This window comes from Amborella trichopoda, chromosome 2, assembly GCF_054954075.1.
Source record: "Amborella trichopoda isolate Santa Cruz 75 chromosome 2, AtrichopodaSantaCruz75HAP2 v2.0, whole genome shotgun sequence".
Classification (NCBI taxonomy): Eukaryota; Viridiplantae; Streptophyta; class Magnoliopsida; order Amborellales; family Amborellaceae; genus Amborella; species Amborella trichopoda.
In genome coordinates, this window is record NC_142337.1 from 3932410 (window position 1) to 3949727 (window position 17318).

The following is a 17318-nucleotide window of genomic DNA, read 5'->3' on the forward strand; positions in this document are numbered from 1 at the left end:
AACCCAATGGATATATATATATATATATTAAAAAAAAAAAAAAAAAAAAAATGAGAGACTGAGTGAGTGGAAAACTAGAGAAAACATTGCATGAGCACAATGGTTATATATATATATATATATATATATATATATATAAATTGTTTGGTGCGTCTAAGCCCGTACTTGTTACTATGCAAACTTGGAGATCTACACCATCCACCAAAGCTAGGTCCCATAAATAATAGTTCTTTAAAGAAAAAATAAAATCAATGATTCAAATATTTTTTCCAAAAAATATAATTTTATAATTTTTTAAAATTTATTTATTTTACAGATTAATAATCTCCATGTTAAATATTATATATTCTCTAAAAACTAGAATCAAATTCTATTTAAAAAATAAAGTATTAAGGGGCCTACATTTCTACATGTGAGTCCATGGACTCATAGAAACCGTGTCCATATATATATAAAGGAATTTATATAAGGGAAAGGCTCTAAACAATCAAATTAAGGTACACCTAAAATGTTCACTAAAAGAAGTTGTTTGGATGCCAAAAAATACTCAAATTGATAAACAATCAAATTAAGGCACACATCAAAAGCTCACTAAAAGAAGTTGTTTCGATGCCCCAAAATACTCAAATTGATCATCTCGACCTCAAAATGTATAGACATGGGAAAAAAATGGATTTTGAGTCTTTGAACTATTGTATTTTGTAATGCATTTTCAGACTGTCAATTTTCAAGTTTTTTAAGTATTCATAGATATGTTTAAAAATTAGATATGAAGATAAAATTTCAAGCCATCACATAGATTTCCAGTATTGAAACAACATCTTTTACCACCATTTGAAGGTGTGTTTTGCTTTGATAATTAAAATCATCATATGATTATTTTTTAAAAGACATAGTTTTAAGTGTTTGATTGTTGAAAATTAGATATCTATATGAATTCAAAAGTTTTTGTTTTTTTTCATTCAAGTTGATATAGGGTCCATATTCAATTTATTTTTCCTTCTGTTTTAGGCCGGTAAAAGGTTGAGTAGTTCACATCATGGATGACCCATGTTGAAGGGAAGACTAACAAACGACCAGTATTGCATGTTATCAATTTTTTACTGGTGAAATCCAAATATATGTTCGACACATTTAGGTACTCCAAATAAAAAAAAAAAATTAAATATATACAAAAAACATACCCTACTATGTAACGAGAGAGAATTTTTATTCAGACTGTGTTTGAAAAACCGGTGGTCTAGATGGAATTGTTAATCCGGAACCACGAATCCGTTTTTTTTTCATAGATCTGGCCACTTCTATTAGGGAACCGGTTATCTTAAGGAGCCGAGCAATACTGAACCTGTCGGATCATCTAGTTCAAACATTTATTATTTTTATTACTTTTTCCAATTCCTTTTTTTTTTTTTATCTACTAATTCAGAAATTCGATCGGATCGCCGATCCCAAATCGACAATTCACCCATCCAAACCAGTTTCCCATACGCCCAGTTTTAAAACCATAGTTTATTGTGGAAGAACCTCTATCTTCACATATTTTAATTTTCTATCATCCATCAAAATTCAATGAGCGCGTGCTAAAATATTGAAAAGGTTTATGTTGCCTGCTTGTCCCGACCCTGACCCATTCAAAGTCAATTCAGTTAAAATGAATGCGAAGGGTCCAAATATATTAAACTCGGTTAAAAATAACACGACTCTTTCTTAAGCGCGTAAAGCATGCTCCCACGGGAGCGTACTGTGCACCAACCCACTCGGGCAGAAGACCTGGTGTTGTTCTAGAGATTTTCTTTTGGATGAGGTTTTTATAAGACCTAGGCTCTATGAAAACAAAATAAGGCCTTACTCTAAATCATCATATGAAAAGCACTTTCAGCAAAGAAAATCTATATGATGGCGCTAAAATTAATTTCCAACACTAACAATAAATTTTGAAATTAAAAAAATGATATAGATATTGTGGATATGCAAATATTTATTTTAGGGCGAAATAGACGGTATAGATAATTTGTTACAATGTACACTATTTTAAGAGTTCGAAATCCTAATTTTTTTCACAACCATAACGTTCAAGTCAAGATGATTGATGTAAAGGTTTTCTAATGCTTGAATTGTAATTTGGATGAGTTACGAGGTGAGGCTTTATTTACTTTGATAGGGCTGCAACCCTATCAAACCATTATCCTTTTTTTTTTAATAGTCTGGCATCCACCCAAGAATCACTAGATTATTATTTAAAAAACAATTTAAATTTTAGATTTTTAAATGCTTAGATCTAATAGCGGGAAACTGGATGATAATTAATCATTGGAAACGTGTAGGTGCTTCAAGGGACGCAGTTCTACATCTGCATCCGCCCCTAGCATCCATCTTAAAGATGGATGTCAAAAGGTGGTTGTCCTACCAAAAGCAGCAATTCAACGGTGTAGAAAAATACATCAAAACTATTATTTTTATTTTGTAAAAAGTAATTTTTTATGGGAATGTATACTATGAGGCGGTTTATCTTTGTTACAAGGAGCTCACAATTACTTCTAGCCATTAGATGTTAAAATTGGATTGTTTGGGTTGTGTCTCAAAGTTTGAGAAGTTTTTTTGAGTTTTAAATCTAATTAATGGCACACTCACCGTCCGATTTATGACCTCTTGTCCTTAAAATAAATGATCTCTTTTTATTTGTTTATACACATGTTTACCATGTTATAGATTACCCCTATGATTTTTGAATATGATGTCCATCTCTAAGATGGATTTCGAAAGGAAGCCTCATATGAACAGGTCAGGTGGCCAATTCATATAAAGCTTGTCCATATTCATTTGATGTTATTTTTGTTGGGCACATATACATTCATAAACATATACAATAAGAGTATTTTCGTTTAAGTTTTAACTCAAGAAGCTCACAATCATTTTTAACTGTTAATTTTGAAATTGGTTGATTGAAGATGTATCATTTTTTAGGTACAAAATCAAAAATAAAATTTTTCAAATATTGCGACACACTTTTATTTATTGGATTTCACATCCAATGACAAGAAGTTTTGACATATTTGTAGTAAAAATAAATGACATCATAATATACAAATTCTATATATTATATCAAATTCTTTTTTTTTTCTTTTAAAAGCTGATCGCTACGCCCAGTAGCTTATACACAAAAATTTTGGGTCCTAAAAATTCGAAGTTGGTCACTCTGCCCAAGAGGGTACATCTCCCAAGATTTTAGCCAATGGAACAATTAGATAGTGTGCTCATGCAGGATCATAAAAATGGTCTGGGCTTTTTATATGCCATTGGGGCAGTTGGGACTCGACAAAGGAAACCAAAACTTCCCCTTTATATTTTTATTCTAGACCTTAGAGAGAGAACCAAATCCTATATTTTATTTAAAGTAACACCAACTTCTTAACTCTAGAGAGAGAAACAAACCTATACTTTTTTGGAAGGGTAAAGACCAAAGTTTTGCTCCTAGTAATTATAGAAGAGAGAAAATATTTAGGTTTATTATACTATTCTCATTGTAGTGAGAGAAACAAGTCAATCTCATACTGTTATTCTCTCTCTACAACCTCCCATACTTCCATTCCTTCCAAGTTGAGAGAAGGAAGAGAGAGAAAGTTATTCTTCATTTTAGTGAGAGAATAAACCCATATCCTTATTTCATTCTCTCTCTAAAAACCTGCATTTTCTCATATGGGTAAGACTCATATTTTCATTTTTTGAAGTTGAAAGAGAGAGTACCCAAGGTTTCGTACAAGACGTAGTGAGAGAAACAAGTGAGACCCATGTTCCTATTCTTATTCTCTCTCTACTAATATTTATTTAACAGAATCGATACAAGTAAAACCAAATTTCAAAGCTAGAGAGAGAGAGAGAAAACCCATATTTTGATTTTTTTGAAGTTTTAGAGAAGAGAAAGAAATCCCATGTTCCATGTTTGTTCTAGAAACAGGAGAGAGATGAAAACGCGCATCCTAATGAGAGATGAAACCCATCATCTCCTATTCTCAATTTCTCTCTACCTGCCTCTCTTTCTCTCTCTAAAAGCTCTGCACTTTTGACCGAAGGCTTGTTCCCCCCTCCCATCAAAACAATATCATCCCATAATTCGTAGTTTTGGCCTTTCCTCGTATGCGTCAAATCTTGCAGATCCCCATCGCCCCAGAGCTCCATTTCTTTCTATGCGTAACAACTTAAACTAGCTTTAGTTGAGGGGATTCTGAATCATTAGAGAGGGAGACAGCAGATTCTCGTAATTGGGTTTTTGCCGGAAATTGATATGATTTCCATTCATGAGAGTTTTTATGCATTCCAGCTGTTGGGTGGCCTTGATATTGACACTTCAATGGCCATTTGAAAGGGAAACCAGGGGTTTGAGCTGTACCTCTTTGCCTTTTTTTGCCCCCCTTTTTTGTATTTCTGTATTTTTCTGAGATTGGGTTTTGAGGGCGAATGCAATGTGAAGAGGTTATTCGGGCAAGTTTCGTTTTGCCCGGCCTTTCAATCTCAAGAGTTATGGAGGTTCAAGAGAAAGGGAAAGGTATTCTGCTTTTTATATCATCTACAGTTGAATTTGATTTTGTTCTATGATTTATTATACAATTGATCAATTGAGAAATAATCTTATTGTTCTGGGCTCGTTCGGTAGCTTGGGCTTTATTTGTATCTTTATCATTTAAATCAGGTTTGGCTGATTTTTTTGGTTCTAATATTGAATTAGTGGAAATTGAAACATACAATTTCTATTTATGATTATCACTGCTGTTCTCTTATTACATGATAAGGGTGGAAGTAATCTGCTATGTTGTTGGGCTTCATGGTATCTTCGATTACCGGGTCTGTTGAAACTGTTTAAACATCACAAATAGATTAGGTATCTTCGATTACCAGGTCTGTTCAAACTGTTTAAACATCACAAATAGATTAGGTTACTGGTTATTTTGTTATTGTTTAGTTTTTTTTTTTTTTTATGTCAATTATTTCGGATTAGATGAACAATTATACGTTTACTGTGTATGCATGCCGCTGTAATAGTGGGGAATATAAATTGCAAGTGAATAATTACTACGAGGAAGCTTCTAAAGGTCCAAACTAGATGCCTTTTTATCGGATGGGATTCAAAGATTGAAGAGATAAAGGAGCTGTTTGAGCGAACACTTAGAAAAAGGAAAAAAAGGAAGTCCTATTGAGTATTATCAAAATGGTTTACATGAGGTGTAGGGCTAAAGAGGATAGGGAGATGCTAGAACGCCTTTTATGCAATTCCTATTTTCACTATATACGATTGTCAAATGCATGAGATGAATGCCGGGGCCTTGATTGAGTGAAATCAACTCCATTGGTTGACGATAGCATTCATGAACAAGAAACCTTTCTTGTTTCAATATTACACCAATAGATGGGGACATCATCTAGAGAAACTCATTATATTTAGGACGAATTTTTATAGAAGAGCCCTTATGAGATGTTTATTTTAATAAGAACACACCTACGTGAATGAAAAATATTAAAAGAGCACCCTTTTCTTCTTTGGCCAGAATTGGCAGAAGGGCCACTATCCCAATTAGTTCCTGCCACAAAACCTAGACTTATTTTAGAAATCCTTGTTTACAAATTATTGGTATTTGAATTACCATTATCTGTCTTCTATTTAAAGAAAAAACTATTTGAGATGTCGGCATTTGTGGCACCAGTATCTTATGGACTTCAGAATAGGAATTATAAAGTATCGCAACTTAAAAAAGCTGATATTTTGAAGCAGTTTTCAAAAACAAAAGGATAACTTATTTTCTGGTATAGAAAATGGGAAAGTTCCCCTATGTTGTGGGTAGGGAAAATGAGATGGGTGCAATGTTACATCACCAGCTCCTCAAGGTAAACTGATGAAAAGCCCCTGTCAGAGTTCCATTTGCCTTGCAAACCAAGTTATTGGCAGTCCATTGGACTTGCTTGGATCTTCAAACGACCTTCTGTATCTTTGAGTTAGTTTATTTGGCTTTGAAAGGCTATACCAATGTATGCCATTTACGTGCGAATTGGTCGGTCCCTCATCAAAATGCTTCTCAAATCGGAAGCAAAATTTTGATAGGTGCCTCATCATCTTCCTCAGTTACTCTCTGCTCTCCTGTAGATGTTTCGTTGCTATTACTTGAATCTTATGGATCTATTGGAAATACTAGTGCTTCTGATGCTATTATGGTAATATATGATTTATATTGATGAATTTGTTGAACATGGTTGATCATTAACATTGATAAGCATCAAAGAAAGAAAGAAGAAAGAAAAAAAAGAAGCATAGATATGCATATTTGTATACTCTCATCTTCTTGGAGGTTGTCTACTTGGAAGAAAGGTCCTGATTCTGCTATGCTAAATATCATAATAGAGAGACATAAAGCTGGATTTAGTGAATTTAGGTTTAGTTGTTTGTTTGAGATCGTAGCATACCCTTTTTAAGGAGTTTTTTGAAGAAGAAACTTCTTTTTAGGCAATGATAAATATGAATCTCGACATAAGTGGAAAAGGAGGGCCATTCTTTACTTCTATTTGGTGTATAACATGCATTTAAAAAATGTCTATGAATACAACAAGGTACACGTTGCTATCTCAACTCTACAATCATAGAAAAGAAAATAAGATTTTGACTAAATCTTTTATAATGGCACCTTTGTTTGCCCCATATTGCACTTTTGGCGAACCCCTTGCCCATATGAGGGGCATTCGGGATTCCAGTGAGCTCATAAGCTTTCAATTTTGTACACTAAATGTGCTCATTTCTTGGAGGGCATATAATAATTTGGTCCCTGTGTTACTGGGACATGGTTGGAGAATATGTGTTTGACTTGGATTCAAAGAATTGACACAGCTGCCTATATTTTACCAACTCCAGCGCACCACATCCATGCAAATGTGTCAAATGGATAGTGTTTGTATATGTCCAGACGTAGTACTAATTTGTTACTTTTTATAGAAAATAACTTAAAACACATGGGTCAAAATCAAAGACAAGCATTATGTTCAAATCCCATCTTAGCATTGTCATCATCATCCAAGCCTTATCCCTATTATTTGGGGTCAGCTGAGGTTCAAGATTCATGAAAAGATGTGGCAAAGTTTTATACAAGCTTTCTTTATCTAGGCTTGGGACCGTTATGACCAGCTTGGGACTTGCCATGGTGGATTTCAAATCCCATGTTAACCCATTTTTTTAATATTTTTTATAATTTATTTAAATTACAAGAAAAACAACCAATGAGCCAGCTGTTTCCATGGTCCCCTAGCCCAGGTGCACAGCCACCGGGCACGGATTTCAGGCCTGGCGCCAGTTTTATACCTGGCCCATTGGCAGTCCAAGTTTCACTGAGTTCCTGGTCAGATACCTCATTAGGGTAGTTTTTGTGCATCTATGGTGAATTTGTCCATAATCTATTGATGTGAAACACAATGCATGGTGCAAACATATAAATTGCCGTGCTTGCTTTTACAAATTGGTTCATTTTTGCGTCTACCATTAGCTTTAATCTGTTCCCCACTATCTACTGAAATTAAGGTGGGGCTCATCTTAGCAGTTAAATCCTCACTAAGGATCCCCCAAATGTACATGATGGTCTTTGCATCTATAAGTTCCTTTTGCGTAAAATCATCAAAGCAACAGGTTTCTCAATGCATTATGCATTTATCACTTCTATTAGAAACTGGATTGAATTTTTGAACTGCGATTTTTTTTTTGTGTGTGTGTTTTATGTTTCTGTTGGAATGAATGTGAATTTGGGGGATAGAGGAATAGGAGTTCTTAGAGAACCAGGCCTATGTCCAGCATGTGACATTTTTGTTATATATTGCTTCCTTTTTTTCATTACATCATCAGCATTAGATTACAGGAAACTGTATTGGGCTCCTCACCATCCATTGATGGAAAACGAGTGGATGGTCATGCCATATTATGGTAGATCCCACTCGCTTTCAATCACCACTCACCATTTCACTGGATAGTGCTGGTTGTGGACCTAGTCAAATATGAGTACACCATAGTCCATTGAGTTAGTCTATAAGTTCCCTTTGATAATTGTTTATATCCATGATTTGTAGTCTTGCCTTGTTTTTTTTTTTGATCATCATTATCCTTGCACTTCTTTTGTAACAGGCGTGATGGACAAGTCAACTTTAAGGTGTTTACTCAACATCATGTCCAGCTTCACTCATATAGTTTCCTGCAACAATATCAAGCTTGAGCCAGTTCAGAGAGACTATCCTAAAATAGTTGAAATGTTGAAGCTGTTGAGACCCGTTCTTGATAAAATCGTTGATGCTCAGATAGAGTTAGATGAGCAGCTTACTAAGGAATTTGAAGAATTGGATATGGTTGTTAATGAGACTAGGGAGCTTATGGAGGGCTGGCAACCATTGATGAGCAGGATCTATACGGTATGCTTTCAATTGTGTAATGTTCTTTCTTATTTGATACCTGGGAAGCAATTTCAACCCAAATTCAGTGATAAGATTAGCATATAGTTGATTTCTGTAGCATAAGAAATGTATTTTTGTGAATGGTTGTTTGACACATGGCATGTATAGTAAATGGACTTGGTACCTGGTGATATGGAACCCTTTTTCTCCATCCCAAACTTTTGGTTCGAATCCATACTTCCCTATGAAAATTTGGAATATGTTGAACTACATTATAATAATCTGGTTAAGAAGTTGAAATATATTTGGAATAGATTATAAAAATTGGGATATTCTGGAGTAAATTTTAATATTTTCAGTAGATTTAATCATCAAAAAATTTCACTAGATTTAGTTTAGATGCTGTAAAAATGAAAATTGAAAAAGATTTTGAAGGAAAATATAATCATGACATTTGCCATCCTTTTTAAAGATGGAAGGTGGGACGAAGCATAGTTCCAGGCTGAATGCCTGCCATTGGAATCCAAAACATCTAAGCCTATCTACTAACAATAGGACAATCATCTTTTATTTTTTTATTTTTATTTTTAAAATTAGGACAATCTCCTTCAATCATACCAAAGCCTACGGCCCATCAGGAGTGCCTTAACCTCAGCCACCGAGGAATGATATGCATAGAAGTATAAGTTCTTCCTCTTCCTTTTTTGGGCAAGTTGTTGTTGTAACTTCTTCCATGGGGCGCCTCATCTCATCCAACTTGTTCTATTGAAGACCCACAGAGGGGAATCCTTAATTTCATGGAAGTTAGAAGGCGCTCATGATTTTGAAATTTACTACAAAGATGAAGTATCTGGGGATCCACCTAAAGTGAAATCTTAGCAAAAAATATCATTATCACGTCGTATAAGTGGAGAATATTATTGCAATATTCCCGCTAATCTCTTTTCACTGAAGTTTTATAGGAAATGCGCCAGATGTTTTAATATTGAATAACTAGATTATTTTTTAGTGAAATAATTTTTTATGCATGGATAATATGATTTTTTTCACTAGGTTGGTAAATATGGACTTCAATCATACTGTCATAATTCATCATAGATATGAATTTTTTATACACATAATTAAAAAAAAAAAACATCTCACTTTGGATTTAAATAAGTCATGTTTATTCTTTTTAAGGTAAGTTATTAATTGACACTATATTTCTCCTTCATTGCGATTATCTCCTATTTAGATAATTACATTTTTGCATAAGTCTGTATTAAGAATCATATTCAAACGTCAAATAACCTAATAAATGGTAACAAGTAAAAACTAGTACACGATTTTTCTTTGATTAGATCCAAGGTTATCATCAACTAAAAACACCAGGAGAAGTTTAACTTATCGGGGTTAAACTAAAGTGTTTATTGAGAAATTATATAATGTCTTCATGATTTATTCACTGAGACAATGACATACATGAAACATTATTCCTTAGTGTGCGAACTGATGCTAACGGGTCAGCAGGCAGCAGTGACATGACTATCATTATCTATATTTTATTATTTGCATTAACATTGTATCTCCTTTATGTAAGGAAAAGTATTTGGCAAGTCAGCCTACTCGTGTCCGCTCCGGTTTTGGAAGGATTAGGACCCAAAAAATCCATTTCACTGTAAATCCATTTTTGCCGTAGATCTATGAATTTGAGTCCCAACGCAATGCAGGTCTGATGATCTTTGAAGAAAAAAAAAAAGAGCAAATATGGTACAAGATAAACCATTTTTAAGGCTCGTAGTTCTTCTCAGAATAAAAATTAACGAGCAAAAATGGTACAAGACATACCATTTTAAGGCTCATAGTTCTTCTTGTGTGGGTGGACTCACTTAAATAGGTGCGTCCCAGGACACATAAAAACCCTGCCTTTTATGTAATTTTTTTGGTTACATATGGCAAGTCATGTAAACATGAGGGCGATTTCATATTATATTAAATAGTGTTATATTAAATATTTGATAGGAGCATGGAACCCTGTTGGAGTCTCTTCTCTTTCTCTCATTCTTGTGCATTCTGTGGGTTTCTCTCTCTAATTCCATCCTGTATATTTTGTGCATTTGGAGCCTCTTCTCTCTCTCTCTCAATTTTGTGTGTTATGTGGGTTTCTCTCTCTAATTCCGTCACTGTATATTTTTGGCATAAGTAATCCTTTCTGGAAAACTTTTGGGTGAATATTGTTAGACAATTCCCAGGTATTTCCGGTAAAGAAGTTCATTGCCAAGGCCTCTTCATAGCTGTGCATGTATTGGAAGTAATGCCTGTGGTAAATTTTGAAATGCCTTTACTTGTACAATGGCCTAACAAGTTGCCTAGTTTCAAGCTTTGGATCCTCGCATTTTCAGAGGTCTACAGTCTATTTTATTCACAAATCCCTAATCTGTAGTCAATGGAAGCAGAATTTCATTCGATAGCCTTGCATACCTTTATTGGTAGTTCAATTGATCACCTGACATTGGCAATATTTGAAGCATGTTTTGGGAATGCCTGATGATGCTTTGAAGATATGTTCATGTGCGCTGTTTGTTTTCTTCTTCCTGTAATTATCTTACTTAATAATTGATTTTTTGGTAATATTACCGGGAAAAAATGTTTAGCTATGTTCTTGATTTACTTGACTTTTTCTTTTTATTTTTTTGTAAAACATTGTATTAACAAATTTTTTAATTGAAGATATGTTGGGATCACTGACGCGGGCTTTGTCTTTGCATGTCCAAATACGATATATGCACCACAATGAAATCATGCCGAAAAATTCATCTTTGGTATAATTCATGATGAGCTTATGACTCACTAGTTTATTATGTCCAGATTCTGCAAATCGAGCCTTTAGTTGGAAAAATTCAGAGAAATGCTCTGGAGATCTGTCAGCTACTATGTTCTTCGCCGCAATCTGCTTTGCTAAGTTTAGATTCAGCATTCCTTCAGGTACTAAAAAAAGTGATACTGGAGATTTATTCCTGTGTATGTGTGTGTGTGTTAGTGAATTTTCCTCCTAGCTGGGATATCATTTAGCTGATCCAACTCTATCAAAACAGAACTGTCTGCAGGAACTGCAGTGTATAAGATCAGATGAAACCTCTGATGCGATTAAAAGAGCTATCAAGGACCAAAAAGAGAACTTGATACCAAGTTCAGAAAGCCTGGCTAGGATTGCCGACTCACTGAGCTTGACATCGAACCAGGAACTGTTGATGGAGGCTGTGGCTTTGGAGAAGGTCAAGTTGCAGGTCGACAATGAAAAGAATGAAAGGGAAGTGGAATACATTGATCAAATTATTGCTCTCGTTATGTGCATGCATGAATGTCTGGTGAAAATCAAGCAATCACAGGCCATTGATAGGGTTCCAGTACCTCCTGATTTTTGCTGCCCACTTTCCCTTGAACTCATGTCGGACCCAGTAATTGTGGCATCAGGCCAAACATATGAGCGAGCCTTCATTCGGAAATGGCTCGATCAGGGGTTGACAGTTTGCCCCAAAACACGCCAGTCACTAGCCCACACCAATCTCATACCAAACTTTACTGTTAAAGCACTAATAGCAAACTGGTGTGAGTCGAACAATGTCAAGATGCCTGATCCCATTAAGTCTATGAGCTCAAACCAGTCCTTGAACCTCCTAGCTCGTTCAGACCATGGTGTAGCTGAGCCATCAACTCTTTCCCAAAAAACACATGTCTCCAAGCTTCCAAGATCCCCTGAAAGAGCCCGGACTGTTAGCCCACACCAGAGCTTTTTGTCCTCCAATGGAACTCATCCTAAGCCCTCTCCACCTTATACCCAGCCCATAGATGGTGTTTCTCTTAGTGTGTTGCCTTTAGAATCTCAAAATTCGGGAAATATGTCTGAGAAGGAGCTTTCTAGGGTTTCATTGATTACTCCTGACGATCAAGCATGCATCTTGGAAGAGCAGAAAGTGGGTTCTAGTGCTCAAGCTGAGACACCATCGGGGAAAGAGTTATCAGAATGTAGCCAAATTGAAGATGGTTTTCCAGGCCATAATCGAAGTGCTTCAGTCTCTAGTGCAGCTTCTAGTACAGATTATACACAGGGAGTGGCATCAGGAGAAGTCAATGAGGTCTCACGTGCCTCAAGTGATATGACCCAATATGCCAGTGATGCGTCTGGTGAAGTCACCTCTGAGCCTACTTCAACCTCCTCTACCCCCATTAGGGATAAGTCAGAAATGTTAACCAAACCACTAGAGGGGAGATCAAGAGGCCAAAATATTTGGAGGCGGCCATTAGACCGAGGCTTTGTCCCAAGAATAGTATCCACTCCTTCGATGGACTCGAGGCCTGACCTATTGGGCGTCGAAACCGAAGTTCGAAAACTGGTTGAGGATTTACAGAGCCCCTTGGATGAGGTGAAAAGGGACGCAGCAGCGGAGCTAAGACTCCTAGCCAAGCACAATATGGAGAATAGGATAGTTATCGCTAATTGTGGAGCCATTCGCTTGTTAGTTGGGCTATTACATTCAGAGGATTTGAAGACCCAAGAGAATGCCGTAACTGCCCTATTGAATCTCTCCATAAATGACAACAATAAGACTATTATCGCCAACGAGGGGGCCATCGAGCCACTTATTCATGTTCTCAGGACAGGGAATCCCGAGGCTAGGGAGAATTCAGCTGCCACCCTCTTTAGCCTTTCGGTCATTGAAGAGAATAAGATCAAGATTGGGAGATCTGATGCAATAAAACCCTTAGTTCATTTGTTGGGCAATGGGACTCCTCGAGGAAAGAAAGATGCAGCTACTGCCTTGTTTAATTTATCAATATTTCATGAGAATAAAGCAAGAATTGTTCACGCTGGGGCTGTGAAGCATCTTGTTGATTTGATGGACCCAGCCGCTGGGATGGTTGATAAGGCGGTTGCTGTTTTGGCTAACCTTGCTACTATTCCTGAGGGCCGAACAGCTATTGGAGCTGAAGGTGGAATCACTGCCTTAGTCGAGGTTGTGGAGCTTGGTTCCTCAAGAGGAAAGGAAAATGCGGCTGCGGCTTTGCTGCAATTGTGCACCAATAGCCATAGATTTTGTAGCAATGTGCTCCAAGAAGGGGCAGTGCCCCCACTGGTTGCTTTGTCCCAGTCTGGCACTCCTCGAGCTAGAGAAAAGGTATGCTTCCTACTTATATTGAGTATGCAAGTGACTTTTTTTTCTTATGATTTTTTTTTATAAAAAAAGCAACTTTCTTTTATTTGGGATAAATAATGACTATGGTTGATTTATATTATAATCAAATGACTATGGAGAGGTGGAAACCATAGTCCATTGTGGCCATCATTGTCCAGTAAAATTGATGGGTAGTGGGACCCCAATAAAATCAGGACGTGAACCCAATGGTGGGTCTCTCTCTCTTTCTCTCCCCACACCATTAATATCAGTGGAACTCATTCGTGGAGTTCTAACTATATTGATTAACCAGACAACTGTATTTGTTTGGGAAAGTGTATGGTGGTGCCATTCATAAAATGTGTACATCTCTTATGCTATAAATACAATGCGGTCAGTCCGTTTAAAAAGGGGGATGATAATCCTATAAAGTGTGGCTTATGGTACTCCAAAGGGGCATCTATAATCCTGTTCCTCTCATGGGTGGTGAGGATAAGTTATACCTGGGTGAATTTCCTGTGGGCCCCTCTGCTGTTAATCTCCACCCCTTGATGTCAGAAACAGACAGATGATGGCCTTTGGACTACTGTATCATAGTCAATGTGATTCGTGATATTCTTTTCCTGTCTGGTTTACTAAGAAAAAAATCATTCGGAGTATGTTCTCTGATTCTTGAATTTTTGGTTAATTATCTGATGTTAATCATAATTCATAAAAATAAATTCAGTAACTTGCACAAATAGAAGATAACGCACAATGATTTACCTCTCATTTATCCTTTAACTATTATAATTGACGATAGACTAAGGTTTGAACTACATGCCTCCACTCACCCAAGATAAGCATTGATGTTAGAGTAGGTGCTAATGGTGATTGCCAACTACACTTAGCATAACAAGATTTCAGAGAGAGTCCCGTTTCCAATTTGCAGGTAAAATATTAACCATTTCTCCATCTCATACATGGTATCATATGTTGATCTTTATGGGATTTAATGGTAGCGAGGCTCATTTTGGAAATAACAGGCCAAACACATATTGCAACTATTAATGCATGACCTATTCAGAATGTTGCTTTCCCAAAAATAATACTTCATGGGTTAGGAGGGCAACTCTTCCTGATATTAATTGTTGATCTATAAACTCTCACTTCTAACTTCTTACATTGGAAAACAACAACTTTTGAACTTGGTATTTGTAGTTAGTTTGGTAAATATGTGTATTGATAATGTAGATGTTGTTATGCAGGCACAATCACTTCTAAGTTATTTCAGGAACCAGCGGCACGGGAATGTTGGCAGGGGTGGTTAATTATGTGGCAAACAGAACAAATTTAATGATTTTCTGGTGAAGTTGGGTCTTATTAAAAAGGCCAAAAAGGAGAAAATTGTTGGGTCTTAGTAGACCTCTGATATCTGGTGGATATCTCTCTTTTGCTTGAGTTGAGGCCATTTCGTCTTCAGAATTTTCTAGGCCAAAATGTGTGTATTATGTTTGTGATTGTGCATTTGGATGCTGTTTTGAGTATTCCATTGCTGTAAAAGACCGAAAAATATCTGCCAATTCTTGATTGATTCAGTGAAATTCATGTATATGCTTTGAGATCATAAACATCTTCTATTGTTCTTGTAGTCTTCTCAATCCATGGGATTCATTTCCTTTTATTTTTTAAAATTTTAAAAAAAAGAATTAAAAGCTTGGGAATTGGGTACTGCACTAAATGGTGCATACTGTATGATGCATGCAAAACATTGCAACCACACTGAGATGTAAGGGGAAAAATAAAAATTTGACTACGTCAGGTTTTATACGAAGTATCAATTGGGGGAATCAACTAACTTGCCCCCAGAAACTAGGTGAAAAGATCACATTCTCTCACTGGAGCAAAATGTACACTTACTCCGTCAGGCAAAAACGTACTCAGGGGCATTTTTTAGGACCCCGAATTTTGGGGATAGATCCTCCATAGCCTAGCAACCAACCTCAAAACAAAAAGAAAGAAAGGACGACACACGCTTGCTTATAAGTACTCTCTTGATAGTGGGAAGACCTGCACTTCTGGATATTCGGGTCCATGCATGTAGAAAATCCAAATTATTATTATTTTCTTTGAAAACATTCATCGAGTGATTTTAAAATGGATAATCAAAACTTTAGACTGAAGAGTTCAAGAAAAGGGATTGTATATTATATACCATTTATCTTTAGTACAAAGAGGTTACAAGTACATTAGATGTCAAATTTCATAGTGTGAGACATCATTACGAAGTTTAAGATTTTTTTTTAAAAAACTTTGAAGTCTAGTCAATGATATTTTTGTAACCATCTGATTTGACGTTTGATGGAAAATTATTTTGTACCAAAGGTAAATGATGTACTATCTCTTAAAAAAATCTTTTTAAATAGGTCTTTGCCCTAGGAATTGTATGATGTGCTCCCCTACCGAAGCCATTATTTAAAAATGCGGTTGGGGCTTCAGTGGTTACAGGGCTGATGCCTCAACATAATGTCCCATCCTCCATTCCCATTAACATATAAAAATAAAAAGAAAAAAGAGAGCATGCGATTGTAGCATACTTTTGTAAGTACTATGTGCTCATGCCCAAACGAGGTGGAACAAAATCTTGGAAGCACACTGTTTTGAACCATTGTAGGTGAAACAAAATCTTGGAAGCACACTGTTTTGAAACATTTGTAGGTAACGTACTATTTTGACGCGGTCGTAAGTATGTTGTCACCAGAGGACCACTAATTTGAACTTTTCCTCTGCACAGGTCTTTCAATGGAGTTGTTAACATCAGCCGTTCATTGTTGACAACGGACAACAGAGATCAGCACATCGCAAAGTAGGGTACAAGTATCACAACACAAGCCTTTTCCCATATATAATTTGCTAACGCGCCTATTATGAATGCTCCTGTATGCATGAGTGCTCTGGGGCTTGAGAGACTGAGTGCACGTACTATGTTCCTGCAGGAGCATATACTGCAGACTTACTCCTTCAAGCAGAAAACTAACTTGAGAAGATCTTTTTAATCCAAAAATTTGGGAACAACTTAAAAAATCACTAATTGATTATCCGTAAAAAAAAAAATTGCATTTTAAGGTCTTTTTTTTTTTTTTGTTAATGCTTAGATCTCTCCATTAAAAACTTAGATGGTTCTATTCAATCTTGAGGTGTATATTTTTTTTGAAGCCCATAGATAATGGAATGTGGAAATTTTTAAATTGATTATAATTGTATAACGTAGGGGTTGAAGAGGTTAAATCCCTAAATTTGGGGTCTTAAAATACTCCTAGTTTGGGTTTTGCCCAAGGAAGTAAATGGTCAGTATGCTCACTTGGGAGCATGAGATCTTTTGGCATGTATTAATGTCCATAAATTGGATAGTTTCAGTTCGAATGTTAATTTTTTGAGTTACATACAGAGAAGGTGGATAGTGTATAAAAACCCAGTCCAAGGATTTACACTTTAAAATTTGAGACAAACTTGACAATAAAACTCAATTTCCTTATAAATTATAAAACTTACGGCATATCATGCCACATAAAAGAAATTACCGCTTTCAAACATTTTGCATACACTTATTACAATGAGGATACAACTCAATTTGGGTCCCTTGTAAAAAACAATACAAGGCTACTCAAATAGATCAAATATATAACACTTAAAACTAGTGCTCTTGAAAATTCAGCAGTATAAAAACCTACATAGCAAAATTATACATCAATTTCCAATATAAGACATCAAATCATG

The 17318-nt window shown here is 35.9% G+C and overlaps 1 protein-coding gene across 1 annotated transcript; it reads left to right on the top strand.

Moving 5' to 3' along the window:
* The first annotated feature begins 3368 nt into the window (after window positions 1–3368).
* Window positions 3369–15172, top strand: PUB4 (RING/U-box superfamily protein with ARM repeat domain-containing protein). The gene is made up of 5 exons (XM_006845917.4): window positions 3369–4543; window positions 8147–8427; window positions 11257–11373; window positions 11484–13565; window positions 14810–15172. The coding sequence occupies exons 1-5, from the start codon at window positions 4456–4458 to the stop codon at window positions 14870–14872; spliced, it is 2631 nt and encodes an 876-aa protein (XP_006845980.1). The 5' UTR covers window positions 3369–4455; the 3' UTR covers window positions 14873–15172.
* The last annotated feature ends 2146 nt before the right edge of the window (window positions 15173–17318 follow it).

What these genes read in the sequence shown, in the direction of transcription:
- PUB4 (XM_006845917.4), top strand. Translation starts at nt 4,456, where the DNA reads ATGCAATGTGAAGAGGTTATTCGGGCAAGTTTCGTTTTGCCCGGCCTT. An exon ending in TGATGAGCAGGATCTATACG is followed by an intron (nt 8,428 to 11,256) that starts GTATGCTTTCAA and finishes TATTATGTCCAG; the next exon opens with ATTCTGCAAATCGAGCCTTT. An exon ending in TAGATTCAGCATTCCTTCAG is followed by an intron (nt 11,374 to 11,483) that starts GTACTAAAAAAA and finishes CTATCAAAACAG; the next exon opens with AACTGTCTGCAGGAACTGCA.